The sequence below is a fragment of the Leptinotarsa decemlineata genome, unplaced genomic scaffold (assembly GCF_025532065.1).
Source record: "Leptinotarsa decemlineata unplaced genomic scaffold, Ldec_3_MD MMD2_tig00000882_RagTag_RagTag, whole genome shotgun sequence".
Taxonomy (NCBI): domain Eukaryota; kingdom Metazoa; phylum Arthropoda; class Insecta; order Coleoptera; family Chrysomelidae; genus Leptinotarsa; species Leptinotarsa decemlineata.
Genome location: NW_027412556.1, coordinates 11,904,584 through 11,926,292, shown reverse-complemented (window position 1 = coordinate 11,926,292; position 21,709 = coordinate 11,904,584). Strand labels below are relative to the sequence as shown.

At 35.6% G+C, this 21,709-nt stretch overlaps 2 protein-coding genes across 2 annotated transcripts in view; both read right to left on the bottom strand.

Moving 5' to 3' along the window:
- Window positions 1-203: 203 nt before the first annotated feature.
- On the bottom strand, window positions 204-11,173 carry LOC141479867 (ATP-binding cassette subfamily C member 4-like). The gene is made up of 8 exons (XM_074175017.1): window positions 11,033-11,173; window positions 10,814-10,970; window positions 7,290-8,573; window positions 6,834-7,221; window positions 6,623-6,773; window positions 6,286-6,516; window positions 2,543-3,054; window positions 204-748 (listed from the first exon to the last, which is right to left on the bottom strand). The coding sequence occupies exons 2-8, from the start codon at window positions 10,963-10,965 to the stop codon at window positions 281-283; spliced, it is 3,186 nt and encodes a 1,061-aa protein (XP_074031118.1). The 5' UTR covers window positions 10,966-10,970; window positions 11,033-11,173; the 3' UTR covers window positions 204-280.
- LOC111511982 (ATP-binding cassette sub-family C member 4) overlaps window positions 11,168-21,709 on the bottom strand; it is a 55,493-nt gene continuing 44,951 nt past the window's right edge. The window contains 7 exon segments of the mRNA XM_023168066.2: window positions 11,168-11,743; window positions 12,300-12,811; window positions 12,933-13,163; window positions 14,536-14,686; window positions 18,312-18,711; window positions 19,236-19,794; window positions 19,797-20,518. Coding sequence (XP_023023834.2) covers window positions 11,270-11,743; window positions 12,300-12,811; window positions 12,933-13,163; window positions 14,536-14,686; window positions 18,312-18,711; window positions 19,236-19,794; window positions 19,797-20,518 — 3,049 coding nt within the window. The 3' untranslated portion in view covers window positions 11,168-11,269.

Genomic DNA, 21,709 nt, shown 5'->3' with positions numbered 1-21,709 from the left:
TATGCTTCAGTGTGGTATTTTATGTGAATTAAGTATTTTTGCAGAATTTCTAGATATCTTTCGGTAAAATATATCACGGTATTTTTTGTGATATCTCACAATACGCTGAATATTATTGTTTATATGAGTGATAATTGTAGCATTGTTAAAAAAAGCGAAATAAAAAATAACAGTAATTGTATTCTAACAGAAACGAATCTATATAATAATTCAGATTTTTATTCTGGATACATTTAAAACATAATACATAATTTACATTGTACATAGAACTGACAATCTGTTACAGTTCTGTTGACCTTGATGTGAAATTTTCTTCAGCGATAGCTTGCAGATTTTCAGCCATAGCCATTCCGGTCTGCTTCACCAGTCCATAAAAAAACCCATTTTTGTTTTGCAAGAGCTCAAACGGATGGTCAAACTCTACCGCCTTTCCGGCATCCATGACCAAGACTTTATCTGAGTCCATGATGGTGTGAAGTCTGTGAGCAATTGTTAATACTGTGCAGTTGGCGAATTTTTGTCTTATCGTACTCTGAATTAGCCCATCTGTCTGCGGGTCTACGTTGGCAGTTGCTTCATCTAGAACCAGGATCTTGTTGTTGCGTACTATTGCACGAGCTAGACAAACGAGCTGTCTTTGTCCCATACTGAAGTTGGAGCCGCCTTCAGCCATCTTGCTGTCCAGACCTGCTGGCAATTCATCAACGGCATGTTTCAGTTCTACTTCTTCTAGCGCGTTCCATAATATCTGCAAAACAATTGATGAACAATAAAAAATGTTGTCTTATTAGAAATGTGAGAATCATCTCATATTGTATATCATGAAAGATCTTATGCTATATAATTTTGGCATGCGAGAAAATCTACTGAATTGGTTTTCAAAATAGACAGCAACAAGATTTGTAATACAAAATTACATTTTGGAATATAACAAAGATCTATTCTTGACCTGTTTCATTTATATCAACAAAAGATGACTCAGAAGGGAACGATTGGAAAATTTACTGGTTTTTTATAATTATTATTGATTACGTCTGCTTTCTTCAAATTAAAATGCATTGAATGTTTTGTAATTAGAAATAATTCATTTCTTTTTGTAAATGTGTTGTACAAATGTTTCATTATTTCACCTTTGACTGTTTCTTCGTATTATTTATTCACTTGCGTTTTAATCTCATCGAATTTTTCATATTTTTTACAACTGTATTTTGACTTTTGACGCACTACATACCCAACAAAATAAAAAATAGTTCACATCCATGAGTAAAATGAAGTTGGATATGGACGATATTTTGAAAAATATTTCACTATGTACAATCCTTGAGAAAAATTACAGATGTTTCCGTTACGGCATTTTGACATTATCAATTTATGTGGGAGGAAAAAATACGAATATATTTTTATTGACCTTCTCTGTTTATTTTTATCTTCCATTATCTGAAAAATATGGATATTGTATTGGAGAACTTTATATACGTGTAGAAATGGCCAACTTTTTAGTTTACCTCTATAAATTTCTGCATAAATTCAAAGAATTTTTTACAAAATAAAAGTTCTATTCATGAGTAACTTGTTGTATTTGAAAATTTTTTGCCAAAAAAATTATCCTATCAAATTTGTCTATTTCTAGTCATGTGTGTCGAAATGACCAATGAAACTATCATTACACTGATAACTACCCATGGATAGTTTTCACGGGTAGTTATCACTTATGTCATGACATTGCTAAGCAACCAACACAATAAAGTTGTTTGACATTTCAGTAATTCAATTTATTTCGAAAATGTCACTTCCTCGCTTTGGTGTTCAAAATGATGCGGCAATTGACAAAATCATTGAAGAAAATACATCAAAAAATACTGTCAATAGTAAAAAATACACTTGGAAAATATTTATGGGCAAATACAGCAAGATCAACGGAATATTATTATACGAATTGTTCTTTTAATAACTGTGTGTTCAATAAATAATTTTGTTCGAATTGCAAAAAATTTTCTCACCGAATATACCTCGAACATTGATAAATAACTCATAATTTTATCACAACTTCCTCAAGCACGTTATTTTAGGTAACATCCCTCCGCCTTCGGCGTCGGGATGTTACCAAATAACGTGCTTTCGAAAACTGTGATAAAATTATTTCGTTAGTTATCAATGTCCTTGGGATATTATAGCTGATAATTTTGCCTATCAAAAAAGAGCTGAAAAATAATACAATACTTATCTTACGTTCCGGAGGCGGAAATCTGCCTTCGTCTTCAGAGTTTGACAAAATATAAGTTCATACGCAGTTTTTCCTTTGCCGATTCTCTTCATTTTCCAACTTTTTCGACAGATATCAAAGGAGTTTTCAAATGTGTGTATACTTAAGGAAAATTCACAAAGTAAAATAAAACTTTCAGTATCTGAGGAACTACATTGATCTTTTTCTGGAACTTATCTTTTGGATTTACATAAACCAACTGATAAATAGTGGAATAGTTACAGTTCCGTTTATACATAGAATATAATACAAGCACTGAGAAATTACGAAATCTCTTACCTCATCCTGATATTCGTCGAAGGGATCCAGATTTTTTCTGAGTGTTCCAGAAAATAAAACAGGCTCTTGAGGTATTATGGAAATTTTCGATCTGAGAATTTCCAATGACACAGTCTTCGTATCAACATCATCAATAAAAATGTTTCCTTCGATATCAGCAAGTCTGAACAACGCCTGGATCAGAGATGATTTACCAGCGCCTGTTCTTCCTACTATTCCGATTTTTTCTCGAGGTTCGATTTCGAACGAGAGATTTTTCAGTACGTGTGGATCATCTTTCGAATACCTCAGAGATAAATCAGCGAATCTGACTTTTCCCGCATCTGGCCAGAAAATTGGAGGATTCACAGTGTTGCTATCTCGTTCTGGCACAATGTCCGCGTATTCTTGAATCCTTTCCACTGAAGTCATTTGGTTTTCCAGTTCACTCCATTGCCTAATGCCCCACTGGAACATTCCCGATAAGGACATTGCTTGGGTGAGGGATAATCCCACGTTGCCACCAAATGTTTCTGTGAAACAAAAGCACAAAATTACTTCCTTCACTTGATAGTGTACAATATGTCGAATATGGACGCCAATCATCACCTAGATACCTCAGGTGTTCTTCAAGGATCTAATATTTTGGCCACCTATGTTGCTCATATTCATGAATAATTTATTTATTGTTCTGCATTCTGACAATTTTTTTATCTGCAGATAATCTGAAGTTATTCAGCTCAACAACTGATTTGAATGATTGTATTACAATTCAATCAAAAGCTGAGAACACTAGAGGTCTGTTGCTCCCGAAATTATATAAAACTCAATATTTTCGAAACTGGTGATGTCATTCTTCCGAAAATATAACCCAATAACTTTAATAAAAAATTTATTTGAACTGGGCGATATTTGATAAAAATCCATATTAACTATAACAACATTTTCGCTCGAAGAAGTTTATTTTGAAAAATCGTGAATTTCACTAGTTCGGACTTCCATTGTCTACTTATATAAAATGATTTGAAATCCCTGAAACAAGTAAAAAAGAATAATTAAAAAAGAATAGTTGAAAATAACAATTATATTAAGCAACAATAAACCTGAAATGAAATGATAGTGAAATAACCTACAGGTATAATAATTGAATAAATAAAAATTAAAGGAATGAAAAAAGAAAATAATAACAAAAAAAATTAAAAAATGTAGAGATTCCAAGTCACGTTAGTTCACGACGTTTCGATAGTTGGTATCTACAATCGTCTTCGGGTGATGACTGGACTGATTCCTCCGAGAGATGACTATTTTATAGGTCGTTGAAATACTTTCACTTTCTCTACTTTCCATTTTCCGCTTCACTGATTCCGTGAAAGATGACCGTTTTGGCGGGAGTTGGTCATTTTTCGTTTGATGATGGGTTTCCATATGTTTCGCATATCTACGCTGGCCTGGCTGAATACGTTGTTGGACAACATGTATGCGGCTTCCTTAAATTTTCTCCTGAACCAATGTTCCTCTCTGTGCAAGATCTCAGCCTGGGACCACTCGATGTTGTGTTGATGGGTCCAAACATGGTCTGCTATTCCTGATTTGCTGGTTTCTCCTCGCTGTGTGTGCTTCTTGTGCTCGGCAATGCGAACATTCAATGGCCTCTTAGTTTCCCCAATATAGGATTTTCCGCACTCACAGGGTATCCGGTAAATGCAATTCTTGGAATCGCAGTCCGCGTTTGGGGCCTGGTTTTCGTGAGGCTGCTACGGATAGTGTTACCGGATCTGAAACAGGTTCTAATGTTGTACTTGGAACCAATTCTTCTTATCCTCTCCGACTTGGAATCTCTACATTTTTTAATTTTTTTGTTATTATTTTCTTTTTTCATTCCTTTAATTTTTATTTATTCAATTATTATACCTGTAGGTTATTTCACTATCATTTCATTTCAGGTTTATTGTTGCTTAATATAATTGTTATTTTCAACTATTCTTTTTTAATTATTCTTCTTTACTTGTTTCAGGGATTTCAAATCATTTTATATAAGTAGACAATGGAAGTCCGAACTAGTGAAATTCATCACGAAACATTGTCAATCACCTTCAAACAAACATTGAAAAATCGTATTATAGTGAAACTCTCACTCTACCTATAATGTCCTCGAAAAATGTTTGACTTTCAAAGATTTGGAAATCAAATTCGACAGTGAGTTTACCTTTTATGATCATTAACAAAGCTGTTACCTATTATTGGATATAACTAAACGATACTGAAATACTAAATGCATATACTATATGTTTAAAAACCCATATTAACCCCAATTGATACTATAAGGTTTTCTCTAATAGGGTTTTTCAAAAAACTAAACGTGTTTTATTATGAATAGCTTTCTCATTCTCGCCTGAGAAAGCTTTCAATACACCCCAGAGCGGAAAACAATACTGGTGTCTCATCTATACCGTAGGAATACCGCAGATGGTAATATAGCACACTCCTAATACTGCGTTTTGTGAATGGGTATAGGCTGAGGTCAGATATGCAGACAGCATATGCTTAACGATCTCTGCGATCCCTGCATCTAGTGTCAGAAACCATTATACCCATCCCTAACCTACGGTAAACCAAGATGTTGAAGTTATCATCCTGGCAGGCCATGTTGAATCCCTCGGTTTCCGACTTTGACCTGAGAAGAGTAGATGAACTATAGGGATTCTGTGACAGGAAGTGGCTTATCAGAGTTTGCGATGGCGTTATCGCTGTTTGAGAGATAACGTCACCGCAAACACTGATAAGCCACTTCCAAAGAATATCTATAGTTCATCTACTTCCGACCTCTGCCTTTCATGGTGATGGACCATGCAGATGAGGGGATCCAAACTTCTGATGACTCAACAGGCTCCAGTGAAAAACCATTCTGCTACATAAACACTCCAAACCTTAAAATCTATGGCCTGCCAGTTGCCGGCAATGTAACCGTCAACCTTCTGCATTTATCCCGCCAGTATTTCTGCCTTGTGTCAAGCTGGTGTGACCTTGAGATTCTAAAGTAGACAGGTCATCATTTCACCAGACTCAGATTCAGAAAAATCATTTCAATACAGTGGTCTGTATAGAGTCCGCGGAGCTCGAAGAGAAGATCTTGATATTACATTTGATTTTTCAGCTCTTTTCGAACAATATTCGTCACACAGAGAGCTGACAACTCCACTACGAATACCGTCTTGCTATGATGATCAAGGAAAACTATATCAGGTTTATCAGCTCTCCACTTGAAACAGAAACTACAGATATGTGAGATATAATAATACAGAAAGTTTTGTAAGATCAGTAAGAAAATGGAAAATTATTGAAATAATTTCAATCGAAAAGATCTGATGTTGAAATTTTCATAATTGATTATTTGCAGTCCACTCATTTCTTTAGAGATGTAGGTTTAACTTGAGATAATGGTTGTGAACGCAGACGTAAACTTGAAGATATAACATTTTTTGCATAGAAAGTGAGAAACATATCTAGGGAATATATTCCCAAGTTTAAAACTTCTTTAATCATTCCAGGTTCGAAAGTACCAAAAACATTTTCGTGTTGGAGATGGTGATATAAGAACAGAGAATTCAAAGATGGTGACAAGAACAGTCTATCTATTGAGTAGATGAATAATGAGTTCAGTATAAGCGTAACCTCTTTATGGTCTGGATCAATCGTTCATATAGCTACGAATTAGCATAGTACAAATTTTTCATTAATCCGTAAGTATTTATTCAACAACTTACCGCCTTTTAGAATCAATATGCTGACTAATACCAAAGCAACAAAGATGACGCAATGCAAATCTAACCAGAATCCAAATCCTCTATTGGCTGTTAGAAACATGAAATACGCTGAACTGTAAGCATCTTGATAATTATCAAATTCCTTGGTTAGGATTTCTTCTGCTTCAAAAGCTCTGATGGTAGTTATTCCTTGAAGAGACGCAGCGAGATGGGTGTATATTGGACTGCGAGCTGGAATAACAGAATTTATGTTGAACTTCGATAGTAAAAGTATGATTTTCATGAAATATCTAACATAATTAACTGAAACTATTTTGATTACTAAACTGCAACTTACTTATGGCTTCGACACGCTTTATGTTTCTGCTTGACACTAGGAATTTTTTTCTCAGGATATAGAATATGATAAGGATTATCATAGTTGGTGCAATAATCCACGGATTTAATGATGCAATCACCAAAGTTATAGCAACAACAGTTAATCCAATCTGAAAAAGTTGTCAATTTGAAATACAGTTCAAACATGTAATCTAAATGTTCATACTCACTTGTATAGTGTCTACAATAGCAATAGGCAATGTTTCATCTACTGTTCCGATATCTTTGGAGAATCTGTTGAGAATTCTTCCGGACGGATTGGTATTGAAGAATCTCATAGCAGAATATACGATCTTGCTAAACATCAAATTATGTAATCTGGTTGAAGCAGTCATACAGTATCTGAAGAATGATATGGATCTTGTGACAGTTAGAAACACGGCCATGAATACTAAACTACTGTAAATTCCAATCGTAATATCTTTGGTTAAGAGGGAATCGAATATATTGTCACTATATTCTCCTGTAGTTTTTGAGATAGCAACATCTGTATCATTGAGCTCCGTGAAGGTGGATTTTGCTTTACCATTTGCAACCCTCCACTGTTCCAAATTAACCCTAAGACATAAGGTTTTGGTTATAAAATTTTTGTAATAATCCACATATAAATATAATTTTTTACTTACCAAATAGTTAGGAAATAATCAGTCATACTACCAAATGTTTGTGATAATAAGAATAACAAAAACAAGACAATTGTTTTACACCAATTTCCACCGGCTTTCAGGTAGCTACTGTACACGTGCCAAGTAATAATCCCACTAGCTCTTTGCTCCCTTTCCAGAGATATAGCAGGTGCATCTCCTTTTTCATTTTTATCTTTCTCCTCAATTTTGGACAATCTGCGGATTTCCCCCTTTTTCTCTTCTTCTTTCGATTCGGCCAGAAGCTTAGTGAAATCACTGCCAGAGTTCTTCATTTCCTGATAAGTACCCGACATTCTCACTTTTCCATCCTCAAGCAGGTAAATGCAGTTGGCGTTTCTGAGAAACTGAAGTTGATGTGTTACCAACACAACGCATTTGTTCTTCAAATATCCACATATACATTCGTTGAATAGCTGTTTTCCAACATGGGTATCAACCGCAGATAGGGGATCATCCAGCAGATAGATATCAGCTTCTTTATAAACCGCCCTAGCTAAATTGATTCTAGCTCTCTGTCCACCACTTAGAGTGACTCCTCTCTCCCCCACCAGTGTTCTGTCGCCATAAGGGAACAGAGTGAAATCCCTTTGAAGAGCGCATACTCTTATCACCTCGTCGTATTTTTTCTCGTCATACTCCTGCCCGAACAAAATATTCTGCCTGACGCTTCCTCCGAATAACCAAGGCTCTTGCGAAGCATATGAAGCGCTTCCAACAATATCAATAGAGCCTTCCACGGGAGCTAATTCTTTCAATATGGCGTGAAGAAGGGTTGTTTTACCGCCTCCCACAGGGCCTACAACGGCAATCAGCTGCCTGGATGTTGCTTTGAAATTGATGTTTTCCAGGGTGCTTTCGTTCAACGACTTCAACCATTTAACAGATACATTTCTCAGCTGAACCCTAACTTCTTTTGGTTTCGCGTCTGAATGTTTTTTCTCACTGACCCCATTCGGTAAATGCCCACTACCCATCATTACGTTTCTGGGAAGCTCATCGTACAATAAAAATGTTTGTATTCTCTTCACAGAGACTCTTGTTTCGGCGAACTGGGTTGTAGCCTGAGGAAAGAACTGCGTTACTGCTACCCTCAAGACGTTGTAGAATGAAGAGACCGTGTATGCGTAGGTCGCGTTGAGCGGGTTTCCGGTGAAGACATATGTTAGAACACATAGGCAGACTGCAGATCTTGTCATTATGACATTACAAGACATCATGATAGCTCGTATTGTAGATGTGGCTCGAATTTGACTAATTTCTTTTCTGAAAAAGGGCCAGAGATAAATATCCAGAATGAATGATCAATATAAATGTTGAAAAAGCAACAAAAAAATTAGATGAAGCCGAAAACAAAAGCTTATTAGTTGAATATTGAACGGGTCATTTTATAGAGTTCACCATTACATCTGTAATGGAGAAGTTGAAAATACCCAATATAGGTCGATGAACAACTTTTATCAGATGAATTAAGCTTCCTGAAGAAGTTCCTAGAATGAAAAGGTTCAAATTGGGAGAAACATTCTTTTACAAAAAAAAATGTGAGCGTCTTTGGACGCCCGACAGAAGTGACAACTCAAACTAATGTAAGTTGAACTGTTTAATATTGAAATTAATTGTTTAACTTGAGAAAAGCTTAGGTTATTACTTCAATTTTATGTATATTGATATGATGATACGAGGAAAGGTTACTTATTATTTTATTGATTATTTTGTGTATGTACATATATTATGGCTACCTAAGCCAATTGTTACTTTTGTAGGATTGAAAAATGATACTAATAATGTACCCACCCAAAATTAGTATCATTATTTCTAAGCCACGTTTCACATAATAAAAAAATATTACGTGCCTGCTGTTTCGATTTTTATAATACTGTCAACAGAATATGTATATCGTACACTAAACACTGAGCGTCTATCCGACGAGAGAGGAGGAGCCCGCCTTCCGCTGACGTATGCGTGAGAGAAAGGGAATACCAGAAAAACTGGCGTCGCAACGCGTTAGGTAACGAAGCGGTTTACTCTCCCATAAGAAGTTACCAGTTCAAAAAGAAAAAAAATAAATTTATATTCTGTGAGAAAAATTGAAATTTACCTCATTTTCTCAACAGACTTCTTACACAGAAACCTAATGTTTGACGAAACGAATATACCTCTCTTTTACAATATTTGTAGTATCAAATATACTAGAAACCAATCCACCAACCACCAATCATAGAAATTTCATATAAGTTGTGATCTTTGTCACTATTTGAATTTTATTCATTTCTGATGTATTTATTCAAAACTCCAATATTTGATTTCTGTTTGGGGCACTGTCACAAAACCCAATTTAAAACCCTTTATTTTTTCATTGTTCAAACGAAGAAAAGTTTTCTTACTCAGTGACAAAACATAAATATAAACATTCGAATATTTTTTATACTGTTAATTCTAATAATCATGACCACCTCATAAAAATCAAGCTATTTAGAATTTTTTCCAAATACACACTAAAGTTTGTAAAAATTCATTATGCTTTACTGGAATAACAATTTACAATAGTCTGCCAAAATATATAAAGAATAATAATTCCGCTGCTCGAAAAAACTTATTCAGTATATTTTTTATACGTTGAAGATAATTCCATGAACACGAAAACTTTTGGATTTCTTCTGGTTCTACTGAGCATTAGGAAATTGATGTTTTTCTCATTGTTTCATATTTGTTATTCTATATTATTTCCTCTTGTGATTATTAAGTTATTTATTGTTAAATTGGTAATGAATGGAAATTTTCGAAAAAAGGTAAATTCAATGGTGAATAATGTCATATTTGGGAAACACTAGAAATTTTCAATATTTATGAATACTTTCAATAACAGAACAGTGAAATGCTTTTCTCAAAAATCGAGTCTCTTGAATGTGGAAGGAAAAATCACCACCTAGAGTGGCATTCAATGAGTTCGGTTTTATGGTATCACAATCTGGAATGTAATGGGCTTGTTCTTCAATAGCTGGCACAATTCTACAGAAGACATATGAGTGTTGTAATAGTTTGTTATATTGTTATTCCCATAGTTGAATGGTGATGAAGTATATCTGTAGACAGAATTGGAAAAACATTGGATATCGGTAGAAAACTTTGTGTAAAGTATGAAAAGCTTCGTATAGGTATATGTTACAGATAAAGCAAACATTATATTACTGAAAAAGTTGAAGAGCGTATGAATGCAATTTCTCAGTCATTATTCTCACACTGTAGAGTTGGGAAAAAATTGGAAATATTGTTTGTGTTCGATTCTCAGATTCTTCAGGTGAAACATTTGACAAGTAATAAAAACGTATCAACCTAAAAGCTACGAAGACCGCTGTACTAAGGTTATATAATGTCAAGCCATTTGAAGCGATTGCAAGAAACGTACAAAGACATAATTCTGAATTCGAATTCATTATTCGAACTGCATATTGCTTTTCAAAGTCAATCTTCGCATTTACAAATTCTTCAGTATTTCTTCTACTCACTTTCTAGTTATTTCGACTAACTTTGTGAATGGTTTTTCCCACGTATACATTTTAATGACTTGTATTCCAGAAATTATTTCATTCATCAGTCGTACTCTCTCATCCGTGCAGATGGCAGTCCGTAATCTGAATTTGGAGGTTAGTTTGGCCATGTACACTATAACATATGAGGGTTTGGTAAAAAAAATAGTTATATTGATTCTTCAACTTATGCGTTACCTGATATCAAATCAAATCAAAATAAACGTCACCGCTTTAGAAATCAGTTGGTTATCATTCTATGTTTCACTTTTGGAACTGTATAATTTTGTTATTAATTCAGATCAGTGTTCACGATAATATAGTACATTCGGGTGAAATGGAAGATTTTTATTAGTAAATTCATATCACAATGTTTTGTTAAAAAAATATATGAAAACTATCATATTTAGAATATAATCTATACACAAAATAGTCTTATAGTGACGTTGAGGTAGTCTTAGAAATATAACTTTCTTCGGCAATCGACTGTAGGTTTGCAGCCATTGCCTGGCCAGTTTGTTTCACTAATCCATAAAAGACTCCGGTTTTATTCTGTAACAAAGAATGCGGATGGTCGAATTCCACAGATTGCCCAGCATCCATCACTAAAACCCTATCCGAGTCCATAATAGTGTGGAGTCTGTGTGCGATGGTTAGTACAGTACAAGTAGCAAACTTTTGCCTTATGGTGCTTTGAATGAGGCCATCGGTCTGCGGATCTACGTTGGCGGTTGCCTCATCTAGGACTAAGATTTTGTTGTTCCGTACTATAGCACGAGCGAGGCAGAGAAGCTGTCTTTGTCCTACGCTGAAGTTGGAACCGCCTTCAGCCATTTTACTGTCCAGACCTGCAGGAAGTTCATCTACAGTATTTTTCAGTTCTACTTCTTCCAGTGCATTCCACAATTTCTGTAAGTAAATATGAGGCTATCAAAAAATGAAATGTAATGACGTTTAGAAAATAAATCAAAGTTCGAATACGAAAATATAAAAATAGAAAATTTAGAGTTCGAAAAAAAAGTTGTTCTCGTATGTTATGGAAATACGTTGGTCGAAAAATAATCATTTTTAGGTTTTCAGGTGCAGGTACATGAGAGATGACTAACAACATGTTTGGGAAAACAATGAATATTTTGATAAATGGATTCAATGAAAAAATGGATATCACTTTTACTGATGTTGAAGAAGGCAAGGAAAAATATTGTATTCCTAAAAGATTTGAAATTTCTGAACAACGGGATAAACAATATCTCTTATCGAATTGTGAAATAATTTCAATGAATTTATCTGATATTTCTTTTGCTGAAATAAAACATGAGTCAACACAACGTATTCACAATCTAATGGATGGAAATTATCAACTACATTTATATGTTTGGTACAAAATCATGAAACATAAATCGATTAGGAGACTACTTTCACTGAGTTAATTCATATTATACCTATAAAGTCAAAAATTTCTCACCTCATCCTGATATTCATCGAAAGGATCCAAATTTTTCCTGAGTGTTCCGGAAAATAGAACAGGCTCTTGGGGTATTATAGATATTTTTGATCTGAGAACTTTTAGCGAAACGGTTTTTGTGTCAACACCATCTATCAAAATGATACCTTCTATATCTGTTAATCTGAACAGTGCTTGTATGAGAGATGATTTGCCAGCTCCCGTTCGCCCGACTATCCCAATTTTTTCTCTTGGTTTTATTTCGAACACGAGATTCTTCAATACAGGAGGATCTTCTTTGGAATACCTGAGGAAGACATTCAAGAACTTGATGCTTCCTGCCTCTGGCCAGCATATTGGCGGTTCTTTAGTGTTTGTATCTTGTTCTGGTATGATGTCTGCGTACTCTTGAACCCTTTCAACAGATGTCATTTGATTTTCAAGTTCACTCCACTGTCTCATTCCCCACTGGAACATGCCTGATAACCCCATCGCTTGGGTCAGAGATAATCCGACGTTGCCACCAAAAGATTCTGCGAAAGAATTACTATTAAAGTAGGTTCATAAGATTGCAGGCACATACTTCATGAGGACCATCGAAAATGTTAGAGATTTTGGCATTTGTTACTGATTTATCGAAAGAAAAATACTAACCACTCTGTATGAATAATATACTAATTAGTACTAATCCAACGTACAAAACGCAGTGCATGTCCAACCAGAAACCAAAGCCTCTATTGGCAGTTAAGAACATGAAATATGCCGAAGTGTAGGCGTCTTGAAAATTGTCGAATTCTTTCGTTAGAATGTTCTCTGCTCCGAAAGCTCTGATAGTTGTAACACCTTGTAGAGAGGCGGTTAAATGAGTATACATTGGACTACGTGCTGAAAAATAATGATGATGTAGGTATTTTCATTCCAATAGACGAAAAACTGCATTAATGTTAATATCTTGCTGGGATAAGAAATATTTGAAATCTATTTTTTGTTTATCTACACACCACAACTTTTTGCACTTTTCGAGGTGATCATCTACTCATTACATTTTTTGTTTGGATGTAGACAGAAAATTCAACAATTTACTTGGCTTTACTTCGAGGTGAATAAATTGGATGTGACAGTCCCATGAGAGCGATTAGGGAATTAGATAACTAAGTAGGCATTCATATCCCAAAAAATATATACAATATGTTTATAGGAGGAACAACTCAGCAGACATATTAACAGGAATCCTAAACAGTGATAACATTAAAAGTGATAATATGAATAGTAATAACTTCAACAGTAGCAATCAGTAATGAGTTCAGAACGTTCATTGATACGTTTATTCAAATTTATTTCAATTTCATTTCATTGTATGATTTCATTCCGGCATAATAAATGGATTGTTTACCTACATTTCTATTGTTTTTGAGTATTTGTTGATTATTTGAGAATCTGGGTAAATAATCATGTTGGTCGCTATTTATTTTCAACAGTAGATTCGAATATCGTTACTTTTCACTGAATGAATGAATGGGAAAATTTTAAATGAATGTGATGAAGAAATATCTAAAAGTCCATTGGGTTTATATTTTTTTTGTTCATGGAGATCGAGCTTATACTTCTCTGTTCAACAAATAAGGTGAATTTTCATTTTTCATTCATCAATTTCCATTTTGTTCCCTTCAAAGTAGTCCCCCTCAAATATAATACACTTGTAGCAAAGTTTTTTCTAATTTTGAAGCAGTTCTGATATGGACTTTTTGGTATGTCCTTGAACTCTCTGGGCGATTAGGTTTTTAAATCCTAAACCCTAAATCGTCGCAAAAAGCCGTCCTATAATGGGTCTCTTCAATCTTGGGAACAGAAAAAAGTTGCAGGGGCATATCTGGTGAATTAGATTTTTTCGAAATGAACATGAACGAAGATTTCACGAAACATAACAGTTTGTGATTATATGAGCCAAAATGAAATTTCATGAAGATCATTCAACATAATGCATTTGTTTTCTTGTCTATTATATTATAGACGTATCATTAGCATGTTTATTTTTCTAGATAAGAGGAATCTATTTGTAACTGATAGTATATCCCCGATGACGGCAAATTAGTTTGTTCTGCAGTTTGGTGTGTGAGAGCTGTGTTTGTGTTGAATTATACTTTTAATTTTGGGGATTGATATAGTACTACCAAGTTGCAGATATTAAGAAATATCATTTTCAGCTCATTGTTTTTCGGTTCGAAATATCATGATATTAAAAATAATAAATACTTACTGATGGCTTCGACACGTTTTATATTTCTACTTGACGCAAGAAATGCTTTTCTTATATGATAAAATATTGTCAATATGATCACAGACGGTATGAGGGTCCAAGGGTTCACTGTAGTAATCACCACAGTTATTCCTGTAACCGATAGGCCAATCTAGAAAAGACGGAAGATTCGTTAAAATTTTCCAAAACCAAGGTGAGGTTTGAACTATAAAAAGTAACAATTTGAAAATTTCACATTATCAATATTTTAGTTACATGTCAATTTTATTATCGAGGGGCTTAGTTTCAAGTTATATTTCAAGCCTTCGTGGTAGGGGGTTGCCCTACGGAGAGGTAGAATGTGACGAACCCGAGTGGCACATAATTTCAGAGGATTTTAATTTTTTTTTACCAAGGATACCAGCACTGGCTGTGAGAGAACTTTAAGTTCGCAAACGGGGCAAGTTTTGACCCAAAAACCATCGCAACAAAGTTCAACCTTCTAAGGTGTCATTTAGAATTTTTTAAAGGAGATGGGGATCGATTGATAGTAGTATCACTTATAAACGGTTGACCAGCAACTTTAAAGTAATGATAACTCAGAGGTTAGGTATTATCAGCGAAAATTACTTCAAACCATCTGGCAAATCCATTCAAATACCAACATAGGTCACGGGTACGTGTTAGTTTTACTGGATAAAATATATCCTTTCTACTTGATTGTCGCATATGCGAAATATTTTACGAATACGACAATTTCGGAAAATGATAAAAACGATAGAAATCAAAACAGACAAAAATCGCGCCGAAAATATTTGTGATGTCAGAAGTGATGCATGCGTATCGGCATCAAAATCAAAGCGGCCACACGGAAAAGTGGGAATTTATGTGACTTGTATTCCCGTCAGCTTGGCAACACTGGATTCCATTTGGAAATCTGTTATTCCAGTTCAAATCTGACTTATTAAATATTTAATGGAGAAATAACGGTATGCAAATAAAGTATGGTCCAATGATACCAATATTGCAGAAGCACCACCGTGTTTGTTGAGAAAAACCTTTACGAAAGTGCCACAGGAATATGGCTAACCATAGATTTGGTTCCAAACAGCAGGATGAGATTTCATAGAGTCATCAATAAAGACAACTTCCTCACTTGCAAAGACCATTTCAATATAGCTAAAGTTTGTAATAATTTTGAAGCAAGTGAAAACAAGTATTTTCTCAGTAGTTGCAGAACATCTTGCATAATACTACTTTTCTACTAAATATTGAGTTGTTTCACGAGTTTTGTCCGTTTTAACGGTTTAAGACTGTAATATATCAATAATTGCTTATTCAGTTTGATCGAAATGAGCGCCATTTGAATCAATGCACTTTTGCCAACGTAACTCAAGTGGATTGAGTCCGTCAGCATACAAATTGTCTGCTCGAGGTTCAGTGAAGGCCGCATTCGCCTGGTCCTGATCGGCGAAAGTTCTACCAGTGAGAAAGTTATCAGAGTGCTTGAAAAGACGGTAGTTGGTTGGCGAGAGGCCTGAGAAGTATGGTGGGTAAGGCAGAAACCCAAAGTTCAATTCGTTGAATTTCCGGACGGTGATTTGTGAAATGTGCTGCGTGCGTTTACGTGGAGCAGGAGCAGACCTCTTCTGTTGACCGATGCTGGGTGCTGCTGACGCAATTTTCAGTACATTTCGTCGATTTCCTTTCAATAAGACTCTACTGTGATGGTTTGCCCCGGTGGCAGAAAGTTATAGTGAATCACACCAGCCGCTGGCTACCATACAATAACCATGGTCATATTCGGTGGGTTCTTGCCTCTCAGAAGTGCCTGGGTGGCTCATCGGTGTCCAAGCAATGTCCTGAACGTCTCTTGTTGTAGATGATTTTCATCACACGTGACGATCCTATCCAAAAAAAGTATCGTTTTGATTGCGCGAAAGCAAAGAGGAACAGACCTCAAAACGTGACAATTTTTGTCAATCTTTCAGATCGTGGGAAACCAAATTTTCGAGTTTTTGACCTTTTCAATACGTTTCAAACCATCGAAAACCACATGAGAGCTGACGACCGGCTCTTCCATCACGCCTCGCACCGTTTGTGATGGGTCAGTCTCTACCAGGGGCCCCAAATCCTCGTCCTGGATCATTGTAGGTCGACCACTTCGGGGATTGTCTTCGAAGCAGAAATCTCCGGAATGAAATTTCGCGAAACCAACGTCGAACAGTGCATTCATTAATACTATCATTGCCAAATGCCTGGTTGATTTTTCGGACTGTTTCGGCAGCGCTTTGGTTCAATTTGAATTGATAGTGAAATTCAGCCGACATGAAATGACATCATATAGAAATGAGCCGGAAAGAGACAAAATGGTCATGGAAGCCAAAGCTTTCAACTTAGAGAGAGAGAGAGAGAAGAGACAAAAAATTGCGATTTCGAAAAAAAATTAACAGAATCAATGTATAGAGTACAAAATTCTCTATCAATTAATATATACCACGACGAATGAATTGAGTTATGGAGCTACAGAACACGTGATATCAAAATGGACAAAACTTTTGAAACAACCGAATATAATATCGTGGAATTGGGAGGTTCCTATCGAGACTATTTAAATATTTTTCAATAACGTATTCCATTCCCAGGAGAATTCTGTATGTTTATATGTCATTATTTCTCACCCCCATGTGTTCGATTTTCCGTATTCCCGCAGGCGTAATAAAAAAAACGCCACTATCAATGAATGCATTTACCTCTGTGAGATTATTTGACTTAGCTTCAACGAATCCCTCTTCAGTCATCATCATTAAAAATACATCCACAAAGTTACTATTAGTACTTCATAATCGACAGGAAATCTATAAAGCTAGTTCGATCGTCAATCCGAATATTAGAATGTATGGAGTACAAACTGAATAGGAAAAAGTGTTTTTTGTTTAATTCAATGTTCATATGAAAGTAGTTATTTTTTCTTCGCTGTGATTCAATGTTTGTAGGAAAGTAGTTGTTTCAGAACGGCTTTTTCTGTCAGTTTGTGTCTGAAAGTTACTTCTTTACATGATTTACACATCTTTATGAAAGTGTTATTTCGAAATTGAGTATGGATGAAGAAGTAGACAGCGTTAGTTTCATCAGCATTCATTGCGGGCATAAAATCAAACCTAGAGAAGCTGTTTTCAGAAAAACTGTTGCATTTAAAATCAACAATATTATATTTTGTATATATATTGTGGTAAATAATGCCCAAAAGAAAATAATGTTGGCCGCCGCTGGCGTGACGTGGCTAAGAGCGCGCGAGGGCACGATGATTCCTCGCCAATCTAAAAGCAGCGAGAATAATGCTACCGACTTCGACAGAACTTCGGAGAAATTTCGACAATATTTGATTACAATATTCAAAAGCTAGCTACGAGGATATCGAGACAGTCAAGTGGACGTTACAGTGCGGTACGCGAAGTGATTCAGTAAGGCGATAGACATTCAAATAATAGTTGAATTTTTAGTTGAAGTGTTTGTTGTATTTAAAGTGAAATAAAGTTAAGTTTGACTATTCAGTGTAGTCAATTATTGGTCAACCCACGGGGAAAAACGTAACAATATATTGGTGCTGAAGAAGGTACAGGTTACTTTGGAAAGTTCATATTTTTGTTTCTACGAATACAGAAATCGCTTGAAAACAGAAGTCGGTTACTTAAGATGAGTCTTTCAAAGTGAGGCAGTTAATTATTGTTGTATGTGTATTTTTTATCTTGTGATAAAACATAGATTTTTTGATGAAACTAATAACTTCTACTTACTCCAAGAGTATCCACAATAGTCAAAGGCAGTGTTTCATCAATTGCTCCAATATCCTTGGAGAATCTGTTGAGAATTCTTCCGGAAGGATTCGTGTTGAAGAACCTCATAGTGGAATACACGATCTTACTGAACATCGAGTTATGTAACCTAGTAGATGCAGCCATGCAATATCTGAAAAACGATATCGATCTCGTAATAGTAACGACCATCACTGCAGCTACCAAACAACTGTATATAATAATCAATGTCCTTTGAGTAAGTACAGAGTCGTATGCATTATCATATTTTGGTACAGGGGAGGATGTGCTTGAAAAAACTGTATTATTTAACGAACTATCATTGAGAACCCTCAGAATTGTTCGATCTCTATTTTCCTCCCTTGTCTGTTCCAAATTGACCCTGAAATGAAGAACGTACTATTATAGCATCTCGAAAGGTATATTACAGTTAGATAGAATAAGTCGCAGTATAACAGTATAACAATTTTATAGACAAGCACATGGAATCTGCAGAACAGAAAAAACTGTCATCTGTCATATGTCATTTTCACTGGTCACGTTATTTATCACTCTTCACTTGTCATCTATCACTTGTCACGTGTCATCTACGATTCATATTCTTCAGGATACATGATAAAAAATGTTACCTCCACAATATGTGGGTACTACCAATATACTTGGATTCGGAAAGCGAATGTTTCTACTTTGAAGGTTGAATATAAGATGAAAGATAATCGACATCAACACAAATATTCAGTTTCTTACTGATGTTATTTGCGCAGGATAGCATAAATTTCAGCTTGGAAGATAGACGAAGATAGTTACAATAAGTAATAGCTATGATAGTAATTCAAACTTCAAACTGATAAACAAATTTCAATAATGAAAAAAATGGTGGAGTTTTTTTTAAATCGAGATACTTACCAAGTGGTTATGAAGTAATCGGTTGAACTGCCAAACACTTGCGATATCACGAAGAGCATCAACAATGAAATCGTCTTACACCAGTTACCTCCTGCCTGTAGGTAACTGCGATAAACGTACCAAGTGATGATGCCACTAGCCCTTTGCTCCCTTTCCTCAGAAATCACAGGTTTTTCTTCTTTGTCGGTCTCGTCCGTTTGTTCGATTCTGGATAATTTACGTCTTTCAACTTTTTTCTCCTCCTCTTTGGATTCTTCGAGGAGCTTGGTAAAATCGCTGTTAGAGTTCTTCAACTCCTGGTAAGTGCCAGACGATCTAACCTCACCATCTTCGAGCAGGTAAATACAGTGGGCCTTTCTCAAAAACTGTAGCTGGTGCGTTACCAGAATAACGCACTTGTTTCTCAAGTACCCGCAGATACATTCGTTGAAGAGCTGTTTTCCAACATGTGTATCGACTGCTGATAGGGGATCGTCTAGTAAGTAAATATCTGCTTCTTTATAAACTGCTCTAGCTAGATTAATTCTTGCCCTCTGGCCCCCACTGAGAGCCACTCCTCTTCCCCCACTAGCGTTCTGTCTCCGTGAGGAAAGAGACTGAAATCTCTCTGAAGAGCACAAACTCTAATAACTTCCTCATATTTGACAGGGTCGTACTTCTCCCCAAACAAAATATTTTGCCTAACGCTTGCTCCGAATAACCAAGGTTCTTGCGAAGCATACGACGCAGATCCTCCTATACTAACAGAACCCTCCACGGGTGATAACTCTTTCAAGATGGCGTGCAGGAGGGTTGACTTGCCGCTGCCCACTGGCCCTACTACAGCGACCAACTGCTTGGGGCTGGCTTCTAAATTGATGTTTTCTAGAGTGTTTTCTTGCAGAGACTTGAGCCACTTGACTGACATGTTCTTCAGGTGGATTCCAACTTCTTTGGTTTTTGTGTCTATGTGTGCCTTACCATTGACACCGTTCAATAGATGTCCGCTGTCTATCATGGTGGCGTTTGAGAGCTCGTCATATGACAGAAACTGTTGAATTCTCTTCACGGAAACTGTCGTTTCTGCGAATTGAATAACGGCTTGGGGGAAGAACATGGTCACTGTCACTTGGAGAACACCGTAGAAGGAAGAGATGGTGTAGGCGTATGTTGCAGTGAGAGTATTCCCAGTAAGGATATAGGTTAGAATGCAAATGTAGACTGCACCTCTGACCAGAACCATGCTGCAGCTCATGAGAATGGCTCGGATTATGGAGGTTGCTCGGATTTGATCAATTTCTCTCCTGTAAAAAAATCGATTGGTGAGTTAATCTATATCGAGGGAATTTTTTTGAGCATATATCTTGTTGAAAAAAATGTAACAACGAAAATGTGAAATTAAACCTAACCTAATCTAACCTAACCTCCTTAATCGTCCTTCTCATTTCCAAAGTGTAAATTATACTTTACTGAAATGATACATACATTCCAGAAATCTGTTTCCAAATATTTACAGTTGTCATAGAAAATAATCAATTCAATGAACACGAAACACTTTTGTATTTCATCTGATTCTACTGATTATTGATAATTATTATTTTTTCAATTGTTATTTCATAATTTTCATCATCGCTTTATATTTCCTCTACAAATGGAATTATTAAAGTAAATGAATGTTCTCCCATGAACTTAATATGTAACCTCAAAACTCATATAAATTTTTGATATTCGTCATTGAGGATTGCTATAATAGACTTTTTGTCTTATTTTTGATCCCAAAACCCTATCGTGGGGTCGTGGAGAAATTTTTTCATCCAAATTAGATTTTGAGGACAAAAAAACTTGGTGAGGAAAACCTAATTTAACCTTGACCTGAGTTCCACTTGAACCTATCCTAAACTAACTTGCACTCTGATCAACCCCACAACAGCTGCTCAAACTTGGTCGCTAAGTTGACCCAATCTAATCTGAACCCTAATCATTCCATTTTTACAGTTGGAATTTTCTTCCATAGACTCAACATGAAACTTCAAAACTCGTATGAGTCTTTTTAGTATTCGTCATCTAGGTGTAATTATAGACTTTTCCAAAAATATAACTGGAGTTTCATCTCAACACCGAACCGTCATTTCAACACCTCGACACGTGTTTCGATCACCAAGTGATCATCTTCAAGAGAAAAATTAATCTTCCTCTTGAAGGTTCCGAACAGAACATCACAAATAGGTAGACTTTTTGTTTCATTTCGTCCAAATGGATTAAGTGAGGGCGAAAAACACTAAGAAAAGAACACCCAAACTGAATTGAATTATATCCTAACATAACCTAATATGAACCTTAGTCATTTCAACACAACAAAAATTACTCAAAAACGGTCACTGAGTATAAGCTGAATCCAACTTATACTCAAACCTAACCTGAACTAACGTAGCCTAAACCCTTATCATCCATCTCATTTTCTTCCACAGTCAACATGTGACCTTGAAACTTGTAAA

Excerpts from the sequence above, each read along its gene's own strand:
- LOC141479867 (XM_074175017.1), bottom strand. The coding sequence starts at position 10,965 with ATGGCCAAACTAACCTCCAAATTCAGATTACGGACTGCCATCTGCACG. Across the intron at positions 8,574-10,813 it reads TTAGTCGAAATAACTAGAAA|AAAAGAAATTAGTCAAATTC; the intron begins GTGAGTAGAAGA and ends GCCCTTTTTCAG. Across the intron at positions 749-2,542 it reads TCGACGAATATCAGGATGAG|ATATTATGGAACGCGCTAGA; the intron begins GTAAGAGATTTC and ends ATTGTTTTGCAG.